Source organism: Brachyistius frenatus, unplaced genomic scaffold (assembly GCF_029030835.1).
Source record: "Brachyistius frenatus isolate BFR_SWC_R1_liver_20210118 unplaced genomic scaffold, ASM2903083v1 Contig_2, whole genome shotgun sequence".
NCBI lineage: Eukaryota > Metazoa > Chordata > Actinopteri > Embiotocidae > Brachyistius > Brachyistius frenatus.
In genome coordinates this window covers 7,233,169-7,249,358 of record NW_027210601.1, presented here as the reverse complement: position 1 = coordinate 7,249,358, position 16,190 = coordinate 7,233,169, and the positions used below count along the sequence as shown (strand labels likewise).

General features: G+C 41.9%; 3 protein-coding genes across 7 annotated transcripts in view; 2 read left to right on the top strand and 1 right to left on the bottom strand.

Annotated features, from left to right (window-relative positions):
- The window catches only part of jarid2b (jumonji and AT-rich interaction domain containing 2b), a 267,034-nt gene that overhangs the window by 190,095 nt on the left and 60,749 nt on the right, over window positions 1-16,190 (top strand). The window lies entirely within an intron of this gene.
- The window catches only part of LOC138620366 (nuclear transport factor 2-like), a 396,989-nt gene that overhangs the window by 328,193 nt on the left and 52,606 nt on the right, over window positions 1-16,190 (bottom strand). The window lies entirely within an intron of this gene.
- gmpr (guanosine monophosphate reductase) lies at window positions 7,391-15,392 on the top strand. Its single transcript, XM_069697454.1, has 9 exons — window positions 7,391-7,714; window positions 10,962-11,081; window positions 11,449-11,532; window positions 11,669-11,842; window positions 11,944-12,025; window positions 12,598-12,704; window positions 13,490-13,532; window positions 13,620-13,779; window positions 13,971-15,392. Exons 1-9 carry the CDS (start codon window positions 7,628-7,630, stop codon window positions 14,149-14,151), a joined length of 1,038 nt encoding a protein of 345 aa, XP_069553555.1. The 5' UTR covers window positions 7,391-7,627; the 3' UTR covers window positions 14,152-15,392.

Below are 16,190 nucleotides of genomic sequence, written 5' to 3'. Positions count from 1 at the left end.
ACTGTTTTCTTTAATGCTGACACCGTTGAGCTCAGTCACTGCAGGGGAAGGACTTTCATTTTTCACGTTGTACAAGTAGCGGTTTGTTTCTGTTTTCTGAAGCAAATGCTACGATGCTCTGTAAAATAACTCTTAGAATTAAATCCTTTTTATATATTCTGCTTTTAACAGAAGAGAAAGTATTAATAAAGTTTGGTTTTTTTAAAAAAAACGAATGACCTGCAAGTTGTGAAACATCTGTTGAAGTTGTGTTCATCTGAAAGAACTTATACCCAAGCAACACTCCAGTGAAACCACAAATAAGTCATTTATACTGTATATTTGAATTATTTAATGACAAATGAAGTCTCCAAAGGTCTTAAAATAAATCTCAGAAATAACGAACCTTTACAATAAGTTTTTGAAATGAACTTTTATAAGAGTACACGCACAAAGCAAGCTGCCGGCCAACAGCAAAATATGATTCTAAATGGGGCAACCAGGAAGGAGAGTGAGCTGGTAGTTGGTGTCTTTCAATATACTGTATCTATCTGCCAAACAGCGTCTGAATCTACAGCTGGTGGCTACAGACAGATCACTGACACCCAGGCCATAAGATGACCTGCATCCTTTAGTGTGTGAGAAGAGACAGATTTACTGACAGATAACTGAATGGAATATTTTACATAACAAAACCATGTGGAAGTCCCTTAAATCAGACTGACTTTAGCATTAGTTGAAAGGTTTTGTTGCTGTGTGGATGCTATGAATTTATTCCTCACTTTGCCAGCATGTGCATTGTACTCTGAGAGGTCAACCCTTCATTTTAAGGCTGGGAAAGAGAGCTGAAAGTCAAGCAGTCTGTGGTACTAAGACGCTGCGTTAATTCGAATTGACAGGCACTGTGATTATAAAGTCTGGAAGTTAAGAGTTACGCACAGAAGCTATCGATTAGTTAGACTTTTCCCTCTCTGAACCCTGTCTGTCTTTGCACGACCTTCTGATTGAGAGCGCTTCTCTCCTTCTCCCTTTCTTTTCTTTTTTTTTTTTTTTGCTCTCAAGCATCACAGCCATTAAACTAACTCCAAGGACAGCGATGACAGCCGGGAATAGAGACGCATGAGGAAGAGCTTTCTGGTCAGTCAACCATGCAGAATTCCAGTATTACCGCAGGTTCAAAAACAACAACACAATAGGTGGCATCATATCAAACAATGCCTGATCAAAGTTGAACTTAAAGATACGCTCTAAGCATGTTGGAAGATACGCTTAAAAAAAAAAAAAAAAAAATGCACTCCAGCATTAAACAAAAACTTGTGTCTGATATGGGTTTTCTATTTTGTTCATACAGTGTGCATCTATGACACCGATCCACAGTGAAGCACGTGAAGCCACAAAGTGGGCCGAACTCTCCTGCAACCTCAGGTTACCATGACCTGACCCAATGACAGTTATTGAACAGCATTTCTGTTTCAACTAGAAAATCTTAAGTCATTAGTCATGTCAGGAAAAGGGTGGCTTAGCCCGTGGTATTATGATATATTGCTCAACAAAGCTGTGAAAAAACATAGGATAACTATAGAAACATTAAGCTCTTTGAAAAGTGAAAATATGAGCTCATGTTCTTTTGTCATATTAACCACAAACGTACCTAACACCACACACAAATGCATTAATCTCTTGTAGAGAAATTGCCCACAAAATATGGATTTTTCAGTGGGTGGCGACATGTAAAGCCGGTGTCAAAGAAAAATAGGGGGAGCAAACTGAATTGGCTTAGTGATTTATGGAAGGCTGTGGATGTTGGATTTGCCTAATCTGCTGCATATTTATGTTCTACTGGAACCATGTTTCAATAAAAGACCTCTGGCATGTACGAGCACCTACAACTCTTTTAATATGTTCAACCAAATCTAGAATAAATTTGCAGTGCTTCAAAAACTTCATGAATCTCCCCTTTGAAACAAAGAATTTACAGTGGATTACGGCATAGCTTTTATTTTGAAAATATCCTACTGCTGTGAATGTAGCATAGCAAAAGCAAAAAAAATAAAATATATATATATAAATGATGTGGGTTGTGGCCCAGTTTTTACTGTATAGACAGGTGTGACTAAGAGTTACTGTTTATTTTGTTGGTGCCGGATGAAAAGCCGCAGCCGGATTCAGGGTTCCTCCAAACAAAAAATACTGTTAAGGTTGTGGAAATAAATCATAAAGTAGCAGGTAGAGAGACACGGGAAGGTGTTTCAGGTTCAAACATTTCCTGCCAATAAATTTCCTGCTGGAAATATTTCAATTTATGAAATCCCAAATGTTGGCTCAGTGTGTGTTTATTGTTTTGTGCTGCACATTTCCTTCACATCCACTGTCAAAGTTTTTTTTTCCGCTGGCCTGTGCAGCTGCCATCAGAGTTGAATTACTTTGCAGTCGCATGCTAAAAGCGAATGTCCCCTTTCTCAAGCTTGTGTCTTCTTGACCAACACTGACTGCAAGATGCCTAAAGTTAGGAGCCCGTTCATGACTTCGGCATTAGGTTAAACACGCAGAGGCCATTATATAATATTTAATTCAGTAAACAAGACGATACTATATTTATGAGGCGCCAACGAGAAGAGTGAAAGAAAATAGCATCACAAGTGAACGACCGCTCAGTTGCTCTGCATGTCAAACTGTGTCTCTAAATAATTACCCTGCTTCCTTGATAATCCAGAACGAACGACCTTTCATGCACTTTTCCCGAGTTTCAGCTTGTTATTGTTGTTTTTAGACTCGCCTGGCTCCGCCCATCTATTGCTCACAGTTTCAGTTTTTGCGATTGTAGTCTGGAATACCCTGTTCAGATTTGCTCAGCCTCTCGGACCAATCAGTGAGATGACGTTGAAGTTAAGGTTATATTTCGAAAAGTATTTTCAACAGTGGTGGCGGTGGTAGAGCTACATGAAGCGATTCAAACAACTGTTGCAACGCAAGTAAAAAAAAAAATGGAGTAATTGAAGCCAGAGAAAGAACAATGCTCCCTATAGCCTCAAAAATACTTTATAAAGACTGCAATGGTCATTTCGCAATGGGGGAGGGTCTTCGTTGATTACAACTTGGTGAGTACACAAAGTCATATAGTGGTCAATGCCAATTGTTTAAAGGCTGCTCAGATAGTTTGAAAATTAACCCAAGGCCTATGCCCATTAGGATGCAACAACTGGATACAATCCACAATGAACTGGCGCCAGACTCGTGAATTCAGGCAGTGAATTTGGGTGCGGTAATACCCGTTTATGTTCATGTTGAAACCCCACTGAAACCACGGTCTGCTAAGAAAGAAGAAATGCAGCATATTTAGCAGCACGTTGTCTCCTGGATGCATTTTCTAGTTCATTACTTTGGACCTGACAACACAAAGCTGTGCATCTTCCCTGAATGGAAACGACTCTTCTTCATCCTCGTTACCTGAGCCACTCAGACAGAAAACAAATAGAATTTTTATGCTCTTATCATTTCAACTCATGCCAGGGAAAAAAAAAACATCAAAGATATTCACCAATTTCACCCTCCCACTGCCATGTGGTTTACACATCTGCTTGGCCCAGTGACACGCTGCCAGGAGAAGCAAAGCTCCTCTGAATGTGTTTGAGGTGTCTTTCCTCTGGGCAAACAGCCTACATCTTGATGGCATCGTCTGCTGGTAACTGGATACAGGGTGAGACAGTCCAGTCACTTTCTTTGTGTGTGTGTGTGTGTGTGTGTGTGTGTGTGTGTGTGTGTGTGTGTGTGTGTGTGTGTGTGTGTGTGTGTGTGTGTGTGTGTGTGTGTGTGTGTGTGTGTGTGTGTGTGTGTGTGTGTGTGTGTGTGTAAACAGTGTGCCGGTGCTAAGCTGCACAGTGTTATCCAGGCAAAGAATTTCAACTTCATCATTTGCATGTCCACTTTGCAATGTTATAGTGAAGTCTGGGGTTAATAGAAACTGAAGAGGCTTCAAATTCTCAATGTTAAACCAGAACAATGTTATACAGCATTGTGATGAATGTTTAAATGGTTATTTCATAACTCATATTGCACAGAGGGTGACTGCTTTCCTAAGTGTCTTATCAATACAGCAAACCAGTCAGTAGAAAGCTGGTACAGCTATACAGAAAGGTACTGAAAAGACTGTGAAGTTAAAGTATTAATATTGGTATTTTCCAGTGTGCCTGGGCAAATAAAAGTAGGTTAGGCAAGATACCATTTACTACGATGACAAACAAAAGAGTTTCGATAACAACACTTGTAGGACCACAGACAGTTGTATACAGGTAAAGTGCATTAACTGAAGCAGTGAGTGGGTCACCCACGGCAGTAAAACCTGCAAATCCATAGCCGGCAGAGATAGCTAGGCTTCGTCTTGCACTTTCACCTACTTCCTACACCAGCCTGTAATTCAGACAAACACCTGAGGCTCCAGCTGTGACCATGACAAGCTGTCACAGGATACATGAAGTACTCTAAAGCCAAACTGTTCTTCTCTTATCAGTTTTATGGGTTTTTTTTAAGGGCTTGTCTGATTCAGCAAGTCTTATCAATACAGTTCAGTGTGACGTCCACTAGGGGTTAAAGAGCAGTGGGTTTATGACCGGTGCGACTGCTGTATCTCTGAGCTGTGGGTTATTCTGATCACATCGGTTAAATAGTAATGAGGCCTGAGGTTAGACGTCTGTGGGTCCAGCGCCAACCATGATTATTATCAGTAGAATATAAGACTAACAAGACTTTCTTTTGTAAAGAAAAATACTCAATAAATATATTGATTGAAATAAGTCAATTAACTTCCATCCGATATCTATTTTAGGTTTGCCAGTTTATAAACAAACTAAATTCAATTCATCTTTTTTTGTCTTTCTCTATGCTGCTGTGACGAGTAAATTTCCCCACTGTGGGATTAATAAAGTCAAATCTAAGTCTAATCTTACTTCACTTGCTTCCTTTATTGAAACATATGAGTTTATAGGGAAACATTCTGTAAATTGAACTCCGTTCACTGCAAGTTCATTTTCACAACGTTCATGCTTTTAATGAATAACTTCTTCTGACTGAAAGGACCGAATACAAAGAAATCCTACTCAGAAACAATAGACCACTGTTGTAAAGGCTGTAAAGAGACAAATAGAGTGGCCGAATGCAGCTAATTACTAAAGTACTAGTAGTTTCTATTTTCTGATACTTCACAAAATTTTACTTTTTACTGCATTCATCTGACAGCTATAGTTATTAGTTAGGGCTGGGCAACATATCTATATTATTTTAATACTGTGATATAGGACTCTATCTTGTCTTAGAATTTGGGTATTGTAATATCATGATATGGTTTTCCTGGTTTTAAAAGCTGCATTACAGTGGAGTGATGATATTTACTTAACCTTTTCTATTATTTGCTGTTACCCACGAGTCACTATGTACATTACTGCACATTTTGTAATACATTTTTTTCAATGTTTAACCCTCGTGTTGTCCTTGGGTCAAAATGACCCGCAGCTGTGTTCAACCAGGACCTATTTTATTTCTATATTTTTATATTTTTTTGGGATCGTTGGTCATCATTCTTTAAAGAAATCCTCACAGCCTCCTTGTCACCAATGATCCCAAAAAAATATGAAAATAAAATAGAACTTGGTTGAACACAGCTGCGGGTCATTTTGACCCAAAGACAACACAAGGGTTAAATATTTTCTGAAAGCCTCAATAGTCATTTCTACAATATCTTAATAGTATTGATATTGAGGTATTTAGTTAAATTCATGGTGATATTTCATTTTGTCCATATCACCCAGACCAGATACAACTGTACTTACTTTGCAAATTCAAAGTATCAATACATCATATAATCACACATAAATTCTGAGGTACCCACCAGTATACTGCTACAAGTATTAGCCTCACCATTACCAGCTGCAACATAAACTGTTGCTTTCTATTAATGCATCATCATTTATCATAATCCAATCCTACTTATTATTATACTTCTGGTTTACATTTAGTACAGTTCACCACTTTCAAAACATTTGTACCTGCAGTCAAGTACAATTTTTTAATAAATACCACTTACTTGTAACAAAGCATTTCTACACTGTTGCCTTGGTGCTGTGTACTTAAATGAAGCCTCTGAGTACTTCCTCCACCACTGCAAGTGAATGTCACAAAGGGATATCTTGTTGCCAGGAAACTCTGACAAGAGCTTTGACCCAACTGCTGATTCTGCTCTTTATGTAGCAGCTGTTTTCTTTAACTATGCTGACACCTACTGGTCAGACTTTGAACAGTTATTACTGAAGACTGGATTCTCTGGAGCCTTTTCTTTGATCTGATGCTATAAACAATTAGCACATAATGCCAATTGACCTAATTCCACTGGACTGTAAAAACAATCATCAAATAATCTAAATACACTGACTCATAACCGCATTACCCTCACGGATCCTCTCCAGACATGTTCCCAAGCACGTTTAATTGTAAGATTTAGTCAAATTGCATCTACTCTTCTTCCATTCACAGTCCTTTCCAAGTCCCACGTTAGACTAACTATTAAACCTCGGAGAAACTTAAAAGCAAACTTTTAGTGTCAAACTCAGCATATACATCATTCTACACAGTGAAGGTCTAACGTCCAAGTTTAGCAACAATAAGCAAAACCTATTTTTGAGTGGAGGGTGCTTCAAAAATAGGTTTTGCCATTATTGTATTTTGTGTCATGTCACACAAAATACAATAATGGACCACGTCATGTTAAAAAATGAGGTTTTAGACTTCATCCAAAAACAAAGGCTCATTGGAACATCAAAGCAGTTCAACTTTGCTGAACTCGACCGGACAAATATTTAAAAACTAAAAGTATTTCAGGCTTTTTCTTTACGCTGGTAAGCTCAGTAGACGTAATACTAAACCAGAGCAAAAACCTGAACGACAGAAGCACTAACGGCTGAAAAAAAAAAAACCCAAAAAAACACAGATCAACAGAGATCAAGAAAAGACAACTATAAAACCACACGTACAAAGAAAATACAAAGCATTTCGTCCCTGAATCCACATGACTCATTCTCTACTTCATCCTGTCTTCCTGTGCTTCTACATCCCTCCCTCTCTCTCTCGCTCTAACTTTTTTTTTGTCCCTCGCTCAAGGTCTCCTCTGCTGATGGCGAAAGGGAGCAATGCCCCGACTGGACAGCAGGTGTGCTCTGTAGCACTGCAGCACACAAAAAAAAAACACTGCAGTGTCTGTGTGTGTAAGAGACCGCATGTGTGTGTATGCGTCAGCAGATGGGACAGCCCGGCGTGCCTGCCAGCTGAGCCACTGCTGCTCCTGCCACTCTGCTGAAGGAGCAGGGGGGGGTGGGGAGACAGACACGGGGACGGAGGAGTGGAGGGAGAAAGGGAGGGAGAAAGAAAGAGAGAGAGAGCGAGAGAGTCCAGGCCCAAATAAAGCTATGGGGGCCAGGGCTGGGCTGGGCCCCCCTTCGCTTTAAATACGCTGGCCGCCTGTGGGTTCGGGTTTGGTGGTAGGGGCTTGGGATCAGCGACCACTGCTGCTGCTGCTGCTGTTGCTGCTTTCTTCCTCAGGGGAGTCTCCTCCACACACTCACCATCCTCATCCTGGTCGTCGTCGCTGTTCTGGGCATCCAAGATGCCTCGAGTGGACGCAGACCTCAAGCTGGACTTTAAGGATGTCCTTTTCAGACCCAAGAGGAGCAGCCTGAAGAGTCGCTCGGAGGTTGGTGCTGTTTAATTAGTTGTACTCGGGACGATGTAATTCAAGTAGGACAGCTACAGTTCAATCGACCAGCAGTCCAGGATCGCTCTCTGGGGAGGGGGGGGGGGTGTAATGCTTACGGCTCGGTGGTGGTTGACGCAACAGAATTATGTTAACTGTTTATACATGGAGGTGGATGGGAGAGGAGCACCATTTTAGGGCCTGCTAACCCTGTTTGCTGCACTCTTATCATTATGATTACCTGCAGCAGCCGCAGCCGCAGCCGCAGCAGCGAAAGTCATTAACCCCACAATCTTGAAAGGACGTCTCACTGAAGCGGAAGAGCACACACACTCAGTGTAATTCAATATCCGTGTCTCTACTCATTGTCTCGTTTTATATAAGCCAGGAGGGGTACGCTGCCGTTGTACGCTGGTGGGGGACTAAAGTCAGAGTGAATGGCCGTGTACCAGCGGTGACCTTCTTAAAGGTGACAGAAAACAAAGCCAGACAGAAGCTATAAAAAAAATAAAAAAATAAAAAAAAACAACTGAGGACAAACAAAGGAAAACAAAAACAAAAAACAAGCAAAGGGAGTCACGGGTTGAAAAGAACATTTTGATCATTTTGGATTTGATCTGGTTAACAGTTATCCTTTGAAGCAGGTTAAACAAGTCATTATGTGCCTAACCCCCAGTGATTTGAATGTCTGGGAAAACACAACCCTGCACACAACAAGGACAACCCTGTCCTTGTTACACCCTTGTTGTTGTTTATCCTTACAACTTCTTCAACTCCGGCTGTGCGTCACGAAATCCGGGACTGGTACCGACCCAAGCTCCTGGTACTGGTGCGGTGGCACAAGAGCTCGGGCGGATGTGGGCGGAAGTTGGCCTTTGAAGGGTGGCAAGCAACACGAGACACAGGAGACTTCTCAGAAAACCTGTTTAAAAATAGGACCGCGTGTGTCACAGGCAACCAGAGCACATTCTGTACGCCGCAGGGATATCAGCAGAGCGTCGCAAGTATTTATGCAGCATATATAAATATAAGCCTGCATCATAAACAAAGTTGTTGTAGAGTAGGATAAACTGCATTTCGTCTGCGTTACCTGTGTGGACAAAAACACCCGCCGCAGTCCAGGAAATAGTAAATGCCTTTAGGTCCTTCAAACTGCCCTTTTGCACTTCTGTATGGTCTTCGCCAAATGTACCAGTCCAACCTAGAAAAGGTGATTTTATTTATTTTGCCACGTTGAGTGGATTTTAATAGCTCATATAAAGTGACATTTGATGTTCAAGGTGGTTACGTTCACAGTGTAACTACAGTTACAGTGAGCCTTACCTGAGCCCACTGGATCCACATGGCATGCTTTGTCAGTATTTACCGGTGACCGGACAGGAAGCAAAACTGAAAATCCTTGAGTCAGCGTTCTGCAGTGAAATTAAAATAAATAAATTAAAAAAAAAAAAAAAAAAGACCTCGTATATTATATTGATTTGTTGCAGCAAGAAAACCGACATGCACCACCGGACTCCCTTTCACCATCCATACCATGTTCATTAATCCCACCGTCACGGGTTACAGCAAAATTGTTTACTGAGACTCTGAAAGTGAGGCTCCTTCAGCAATCTTTACATTTAGGTTGTGTTTTTTTGGAGATTCAATATCTATTTTGAGCGTCTGGTCTTACCTGCCTCCTCTTCATCGTGTCCGGGGCACCCCGGTTCCATCTTCAGAGGCGGGCCGCATCTAAGCCGGCTAGCACACACCGGACGCCGGCTTGTCTTCTATCTCCGTTCCGCCGGAGCGCTCTTCTGAGCGCGGGGAGGGGGAGGGGAAGGGAGGGAGAACCTCTTCCATCCGCTCCTGGTTGTTCCCGAGGTTCCGGAGGAGCAACACCCGCAACCAGCGTCAGCCTTCAAGAGTATTTTGTCCGCTTCGTAGGCCCATCGATACAGCGAAAGTAGCTGCGTCGGGAAATGATCGGCTTTCCTCGGCCGCCAATCCGCTTCGGGTTCCCAGCTTCGACTCACCGGCCGTCATTGTTAAACGCCGCCGCTTCGGGAAGGCGAGCGCGTTAAACATTCCCCGGGTCAAGCCGACCCAGGTTCCTCTCGTACGCAATTCTTCTCACATTTTCCGTCGTCCGGCTCCCTAATTCGCCCCGGGGGGAAAAAAAAAACTTTCTCCGAAGAGTTTCCGGGACTCCGGTTCCCTTCTTCCCGCCATTTCGTCCAGGTTCAGTTTAAGCCCGCAGTCACTTGAGTGACGTCACAGCTGACGACGTAGCTCAACAGGTCGCAGATCCACGTCCCCGCTGGTGTCCCCGCTGGTGTCCCCGCTGCAGATGCAGCCATATCTACTCACTTTCTATTCACTGTCTTTATGCAACTGCAGATCATGCTATTTCCATGTTAGACAGTAACAAAAAGAGTTATATGTCATTCTGAAATAATTGCAAATTCTTATGTAATGATCCTGCCTGAACTGTTTTAAACAAGTTTTACTCCACTATATCTTTTCTTTTCTTTTTTTCCACTTTTCTCACCTCTAACAAAAATGTGTTTTCAGTTTGACATAATTTTCCAGTTTACAAAACTTAAAACGCATTTTACTTTCAAATGATTTGTGCTAACGCCTTGTGTAACTGCAGCACAAGTATTAAATGCAGTAGTGGAAACAAAATGTATTTCGTTGATTAGCTACTGTAAGCTATACCAGACCAACAAGGCCGTAGCTGCAAATTTGTTGAGTGTGTTGAATTGTATGAGATCGTGACTTATGGTTTGAGTTCAACATTTCATTTGCAAGAAGATGCACTTAATTCTCTTAAAACACTTGGTGATTCTGTTTGTGAAAATGCAATCCAAATAAACTCTTCTTATGTTATTGTTATTAAAGTAACACACATGGAGAACTTGTCCGGTCGTCAGAATGTTAAGTCAAACACGATTTCTTTAGGTACAGTGTTAGGCATTGTTTTAAAAATAAATAATTGCTATGATTTGCAGTACAGACAAACACTTTCCTGTAAACGGAGCCGCTTGCGTGAGCTCTGCTTGTTTCATGTAGCTTACCACATTACGGGCAGCCGCAGTAAGAGCTAAGCGTTAGATCCCTATTATGACCACACAGAGTCAGAACATGAGCTGAACAAAACAAAACAAAAATCTGTCCTTCAGTCTACTTTAGAGAAGAAAAAAAAAAAAAAAAAGTCATTTGTCGCTCATATTTAACTATTAAACCCACATCTCTTCACCCTCAGGTGGATCTTCAGAGGACCTTTACATTCCGCAACTCCAAACAGACCTACACCGGCATCCCTGTCATTGCTGCAAACATGGACACCACGGGGACGTTCGAGATGGCACAAGTCCTTAGCAAAGTGAGTTCACGGAAGTAGATGAATGAAAAAAAACCCAAAACAACAACGCATAAGTTATATAGAATTAAATGCAAAAGTCATGAACACAAAATCCTTTTAGGGTTTTTTTTGGATGTGGATCCATACACAGTTTCTTCTGGCCCAGCTGAAAATGTGTGAAAAAAACCCCAAAAAAACTGGAGATGGGGAAACCAGCGATGGGTTACAGGAAGAAATGCCTTAAAATAATTAGAATGAAAACATAAAAAAATGTGTCCATTTACATTTGTGATATATGCTTCGGATTCTGGCGTCGAGACGCCCCACGATATCTAAAGCCTTTCTGTGTTTCCTCCCTCGTTTTCTCTCCGACTGTTTCTACCTCTAGCACACCCTGTTCACGGCGATCCATAAACACTACTCTGTAGAAGACTGGAAAAACTTTGCTGCTAGTCATCCAGAATGTTTAGAGGTAAGATCCCACTGTTTGCTTTTTTTTTAATTTTTTTATGGAGGTTGTTTCTCATAAGCAAAACAGCAGCATAATTGCACACATTTTTTTTAACTGATGAGGGACTCCTAAAATGAGTTGTCCCTTGTCCCCGCAGCACGTAGCTACGAGCTCAGGGAGCGGCAACGCAGATCTGGAGAAGCTGTGTGCCATCTTAGAAGCTGTCCCGGCACTCAGGTACATCTGTCTGGATGTGGCCAACGGCTACTCCGAGTACTTTGTGGAGTTCGTCAGGACAGTGAGAGAAAAGTTCCCCAAACACACCATCATGGTAAGAAAGGCAGTGGCCCACCTCAACTGGTGGTTTGGCTCGAGCTGACTTATAGGATGTTGCGTACGTGAGACCGGCGTTAATGTTGTCTACCCTTGCAGGCTGGCAATGTGGTAACCGGGGAGATGGTGGAGGAACTCATCCTCACTGGTGCTGACATCATTAAAGTGGGCATCGGGCCAGGTGGGTTTGTTCCCTCTAAGTCAACACAAAGCCTAATTGTCAGGCAGCAAAATACACGAGCTAAAAAGACAAGAGACAAGAGTTAAAGTATTTTAATGTAAAATAGCAGTCGAGTCTCAAACGGGAACTGTTTTGCTGTGTGGCTGCTTTTCACTTAATAGAGTGCGCATATACATTACACACCATAAGATCACCGACACCTGCAGGATTTAAGTCACAACTCTCGGGTTGCTGCGAAGAGAGCAGAACACAGTACTCAGAACAGAGTAACCAAAGAACTGGTTATAGGTCCCGCTGAGCTTCGAGGTCGGTTCTTTTGTTGTCTGCAAATGTCCTGATGGCCTGGAATTTGGATGTTTTCTATTATAGTACTTGTTCTACATGAAGCAGACAATGGTTCACATTATCTAGCATCGTTCACTCCCTTCTGCCTTTAGAGGAGTCACCTGACTAGACCAGATTGAAAAGATGGCAGGTTCCTTTAGCTCCAACAACTGCAATTCAAAACAGATAGAAAAAGTTACATGGCGAGGGACCTTTCTAATATGTCCACTATGAACTGCGCGTTGCAGGTTCTGTGTGCACGACAAGGATCAAGACGGGAGTGGGCTACCCACAACTCAGTGCTGTCATAGAGTGTGCAGACTCAGCCCACGGACTCAAAGGACACATCATCTCTGTAAGCCCACATCTGTACAAAAATAACTTCATGAGAGGTGAACAACAGTCAGAGTTATTTTATAGAATATAAGTAGTAGCTTATCAGTAGTAGTTGCTTGTCAGAGTTTTTTCTTCTCCTGCTGGGAGTTACTGGAGGAGTCACTTTGTATGGATTGAGGATTTAGTGAGCATCAATCAAAGCAATAGGAATTTTTTTTGTTGTTGGAAAGATTAGAAGTACTTTGTCTGCAAAATATGTTCCCAAGTATGCAAAATAAGGAATTAAAAATGACAGAACAGAAGAGTACAATGTGGGATTATACAATGCGTGTCCTACTAGTGTCGATGATAGGTTAGGTTAGGTAGTTACTTTATTAATCCCCAAGGGGAAATGTTTTCGCTACAGCAGCATACAGGAAGCAATAAGATAATATAGAATAATAAAAAGCAATAAAATAGCAGTAAAAAATATTAAATATAAAATGCACAGTATACTAAAACTAATATTAAGGACCTTAACAGCCTGAAAAATATTCACTTAGACGTTCGAAGTAAGTCGTGTTCGTTAAATTTACTGAAGAATGTGAGTGGTGAAGATGAGCTATATTTGAAGGTCTTTTTTGCAGGTAAATTCAACAGAAGTCAGAATTTAGAATATTTTCTCATATGCTAATAAAGGGTGACCGCCAGTAGAGGGCGTCCTCAGTCTTCCAAGGCTGAAACAGTAAACACTGAAGAACCTCTACACTTGACCTCTGACCCATTATGAGCCCTGTAACTGATATGTTTTCATTCTCCGTTTAGGACGGTGGTTGCAGCTGCCCGGGAGATGTAGCCAAGGCCTTTGGTGAGTGATCAACCAACATCTTGTCTCCTCACACTGCTGTGCTGTCTACAGTCATATCTAACTCACTGTTTTCCTTTTCCTCTTCAGGTGCCGGGGCTGACTTTGTGATGATGGGAGGGATGCTGGCAGGCCACGACCAGTGCTGTGGAGAGCTCATTGAGAAGGACGGCAAAAAGTACAAACTCTTCTATGGCATGAGCTCCAACACGGCCATGAAGAAGTATGTCGGCGGAGTTGCCGAGTACAGGTGAGAGACTGATATCGGAGATGAGCGGTAAGGACTGTGAGGTAATCATTTTTGGCTGCCTCAACGCAACAGCTGCAGATGATTTCCTTCCTTACTCTCAACGGGTACAAGAGGTAAAGGAGTTTCTTTGCAAATTGTCTGATCAAAAATGTCTTTCCTCCCACTTCCTCCCTTCGTTTTTGGGGGCCCAGGGCGTCCGAGGGGAGGACAGTGGAGGTTCCCTACAGAGGGGACGTGGAGAACACCATCCTCGACGTGTTGGGGGGACTCCGCTCCACCTGCACCTACGTGGGCGCCGCCAAACTCAAAGAGCTGAGCAGAAGAACCACCTTCATCCGTGTCACTCAACAGTCCAGCCAAATGTTCACTTAGGGGAGGAGAGGAGGGGGGGGGGGGGACGCACTCCTCGACACATTCGCAAACAGACACGCCTGGCTGCATAATATGTATTGTACATGTTTTATGCAGAGTCTGCATGTGCAATAGTAGGACTGCATTGCAATACACGCACGCACACACACACACACATGCGCACACACATGCGCACACACACACACACACACACACACACACACACACACACACACACACACACACACACACACACACACACACTCACTCACTCACGATCACCCAACCTGTTTCTCAGGATATCTGCTGTCAGGAAGCGTTCAACTTCCCTGCAGTTCAATAAACTCAAAGTTCAACTTGAATTCTCCCAGAAGGGTCACAGTGCTTCATTCAGCTTCATCTCACAGCGAGTGCGTTTACATGCTTACAGACACCATAATGTACTGTTGGAATACGCGGATCTGATGTTTTTGGATACAGATATCATGCTTCACTTATTACAGCCCGGATAAATGCTTCTCACTTTTGGGGTAAATGAGAATTAAAAAAAACAACAACAAAAAAAACTGGATCACTAAGTGTGAATGTGTACTGCTGATCAGATCTGTGAAAAAAAAAAAAAAAAAAAATTATCTTGTGTGTACACAGTAGCGGGGGATATTTATACATTAACAGCAAACGAGAATATGAGCTATGGGAAACGCACCTCGTGTAAACACACTCAGCAGGAGGTCGCTGACGCCAGTGCCGAGATCATTTGGGAAGACTGCACCGCTGAAATGTATTTTGAAATGAATGTGCAAATCAATATGCAAGACCCAGAGACGCCGCCCCTTTAGTTGTCACTGGAGAAATCATGTGGCAATATAGTGCATGCGGAGCCTGCTGCTAATTTCCTCAGTGGTGTTGCTCATTCTGTGAAGATCACATTCCTGAAGACGTGCAACCTGTCAGTGTAGCGTTCCTTACACGGCGTGTCTTTTTTATTTTTTTTATGTTTGCGAGTTATCGTGCTGCCATTTCCGCATATTTGAGATAGTTAGTTTAAAATAGCCGCATCTGAGTCTTCTTCACTGATTCCACTGTGCCTGACAGTTTAAATCAAGGGCGTCTCAAGATGTGTGCCTTCACCTGCACCGAAGGGTTGCTCTCTCGTACTTTAAGCGAGGAACTTCAGAGGATTTTCATTTAAAGCGATGATACAGTTGAACCCTGTCAAATAAAAAACTTCAACTAAAAGCTCTAACTTGGACTTTAAACAACACACGATCTTTGTTTATTGCAATGAAGACAAGAAAATGAATTGATCAGAGAATGATTCGTTTGTTTCCTCTTTCTGGACAGTAACACAATAAACTGCATAACTATTGCTTTTGACTTTTTTTAAATTTTCATCCAAACGTTTTAACTTTAGGTCAATAACCTTCTACCAAGATGTCTAACTTGAGGAGCATTTAAAATAATTAAAATAATGTTTTTGCACCTGCTATGACACAAGTGACCTCTGCAGGGCAAACAATGAAAGATGACCCTACAGGAAACTACTATATTATTTGTATAAACACCCCGGTGTTTGGATCTCTGCTGTGTTCATTGTCAAGAACGTCAACTTTATTCCTCACATCAGACTGAAAAAAAAAAAAATAAATCCTCTTTTGTAAACCTAGCTGTTTGTAATTGTATAATTTGATCACTGGATGACAAAATGGAAATAATCTTTTTTAATTGAAAGAAATGATCTTTCTCAACCAATCAGCTGAGGCAGATTTATTTTGGCACCACTAAACCGTCTGGCCTGTGTAAATAACCCCGTCACAATGACTACAGTCAGGGGTAATTTCTCTGTTTGCCTTTGATGTTATTCATGTTGCATACGAGTTGAGAGCAGCGCAAAGCTGTCATTCGTTAGCTGAACCATGGGAGTGATTTGAAGTATTTCTCTTTCAAGGGTAGAGTAGCAGTGTGCAATGCAGCCAGTTTTACACTAGAGGGGGCTATTATATGCTCAACTTTAAGTAGTCTGTCAAATTAAAGGAGAACAAATCTTCGTATATTATCTG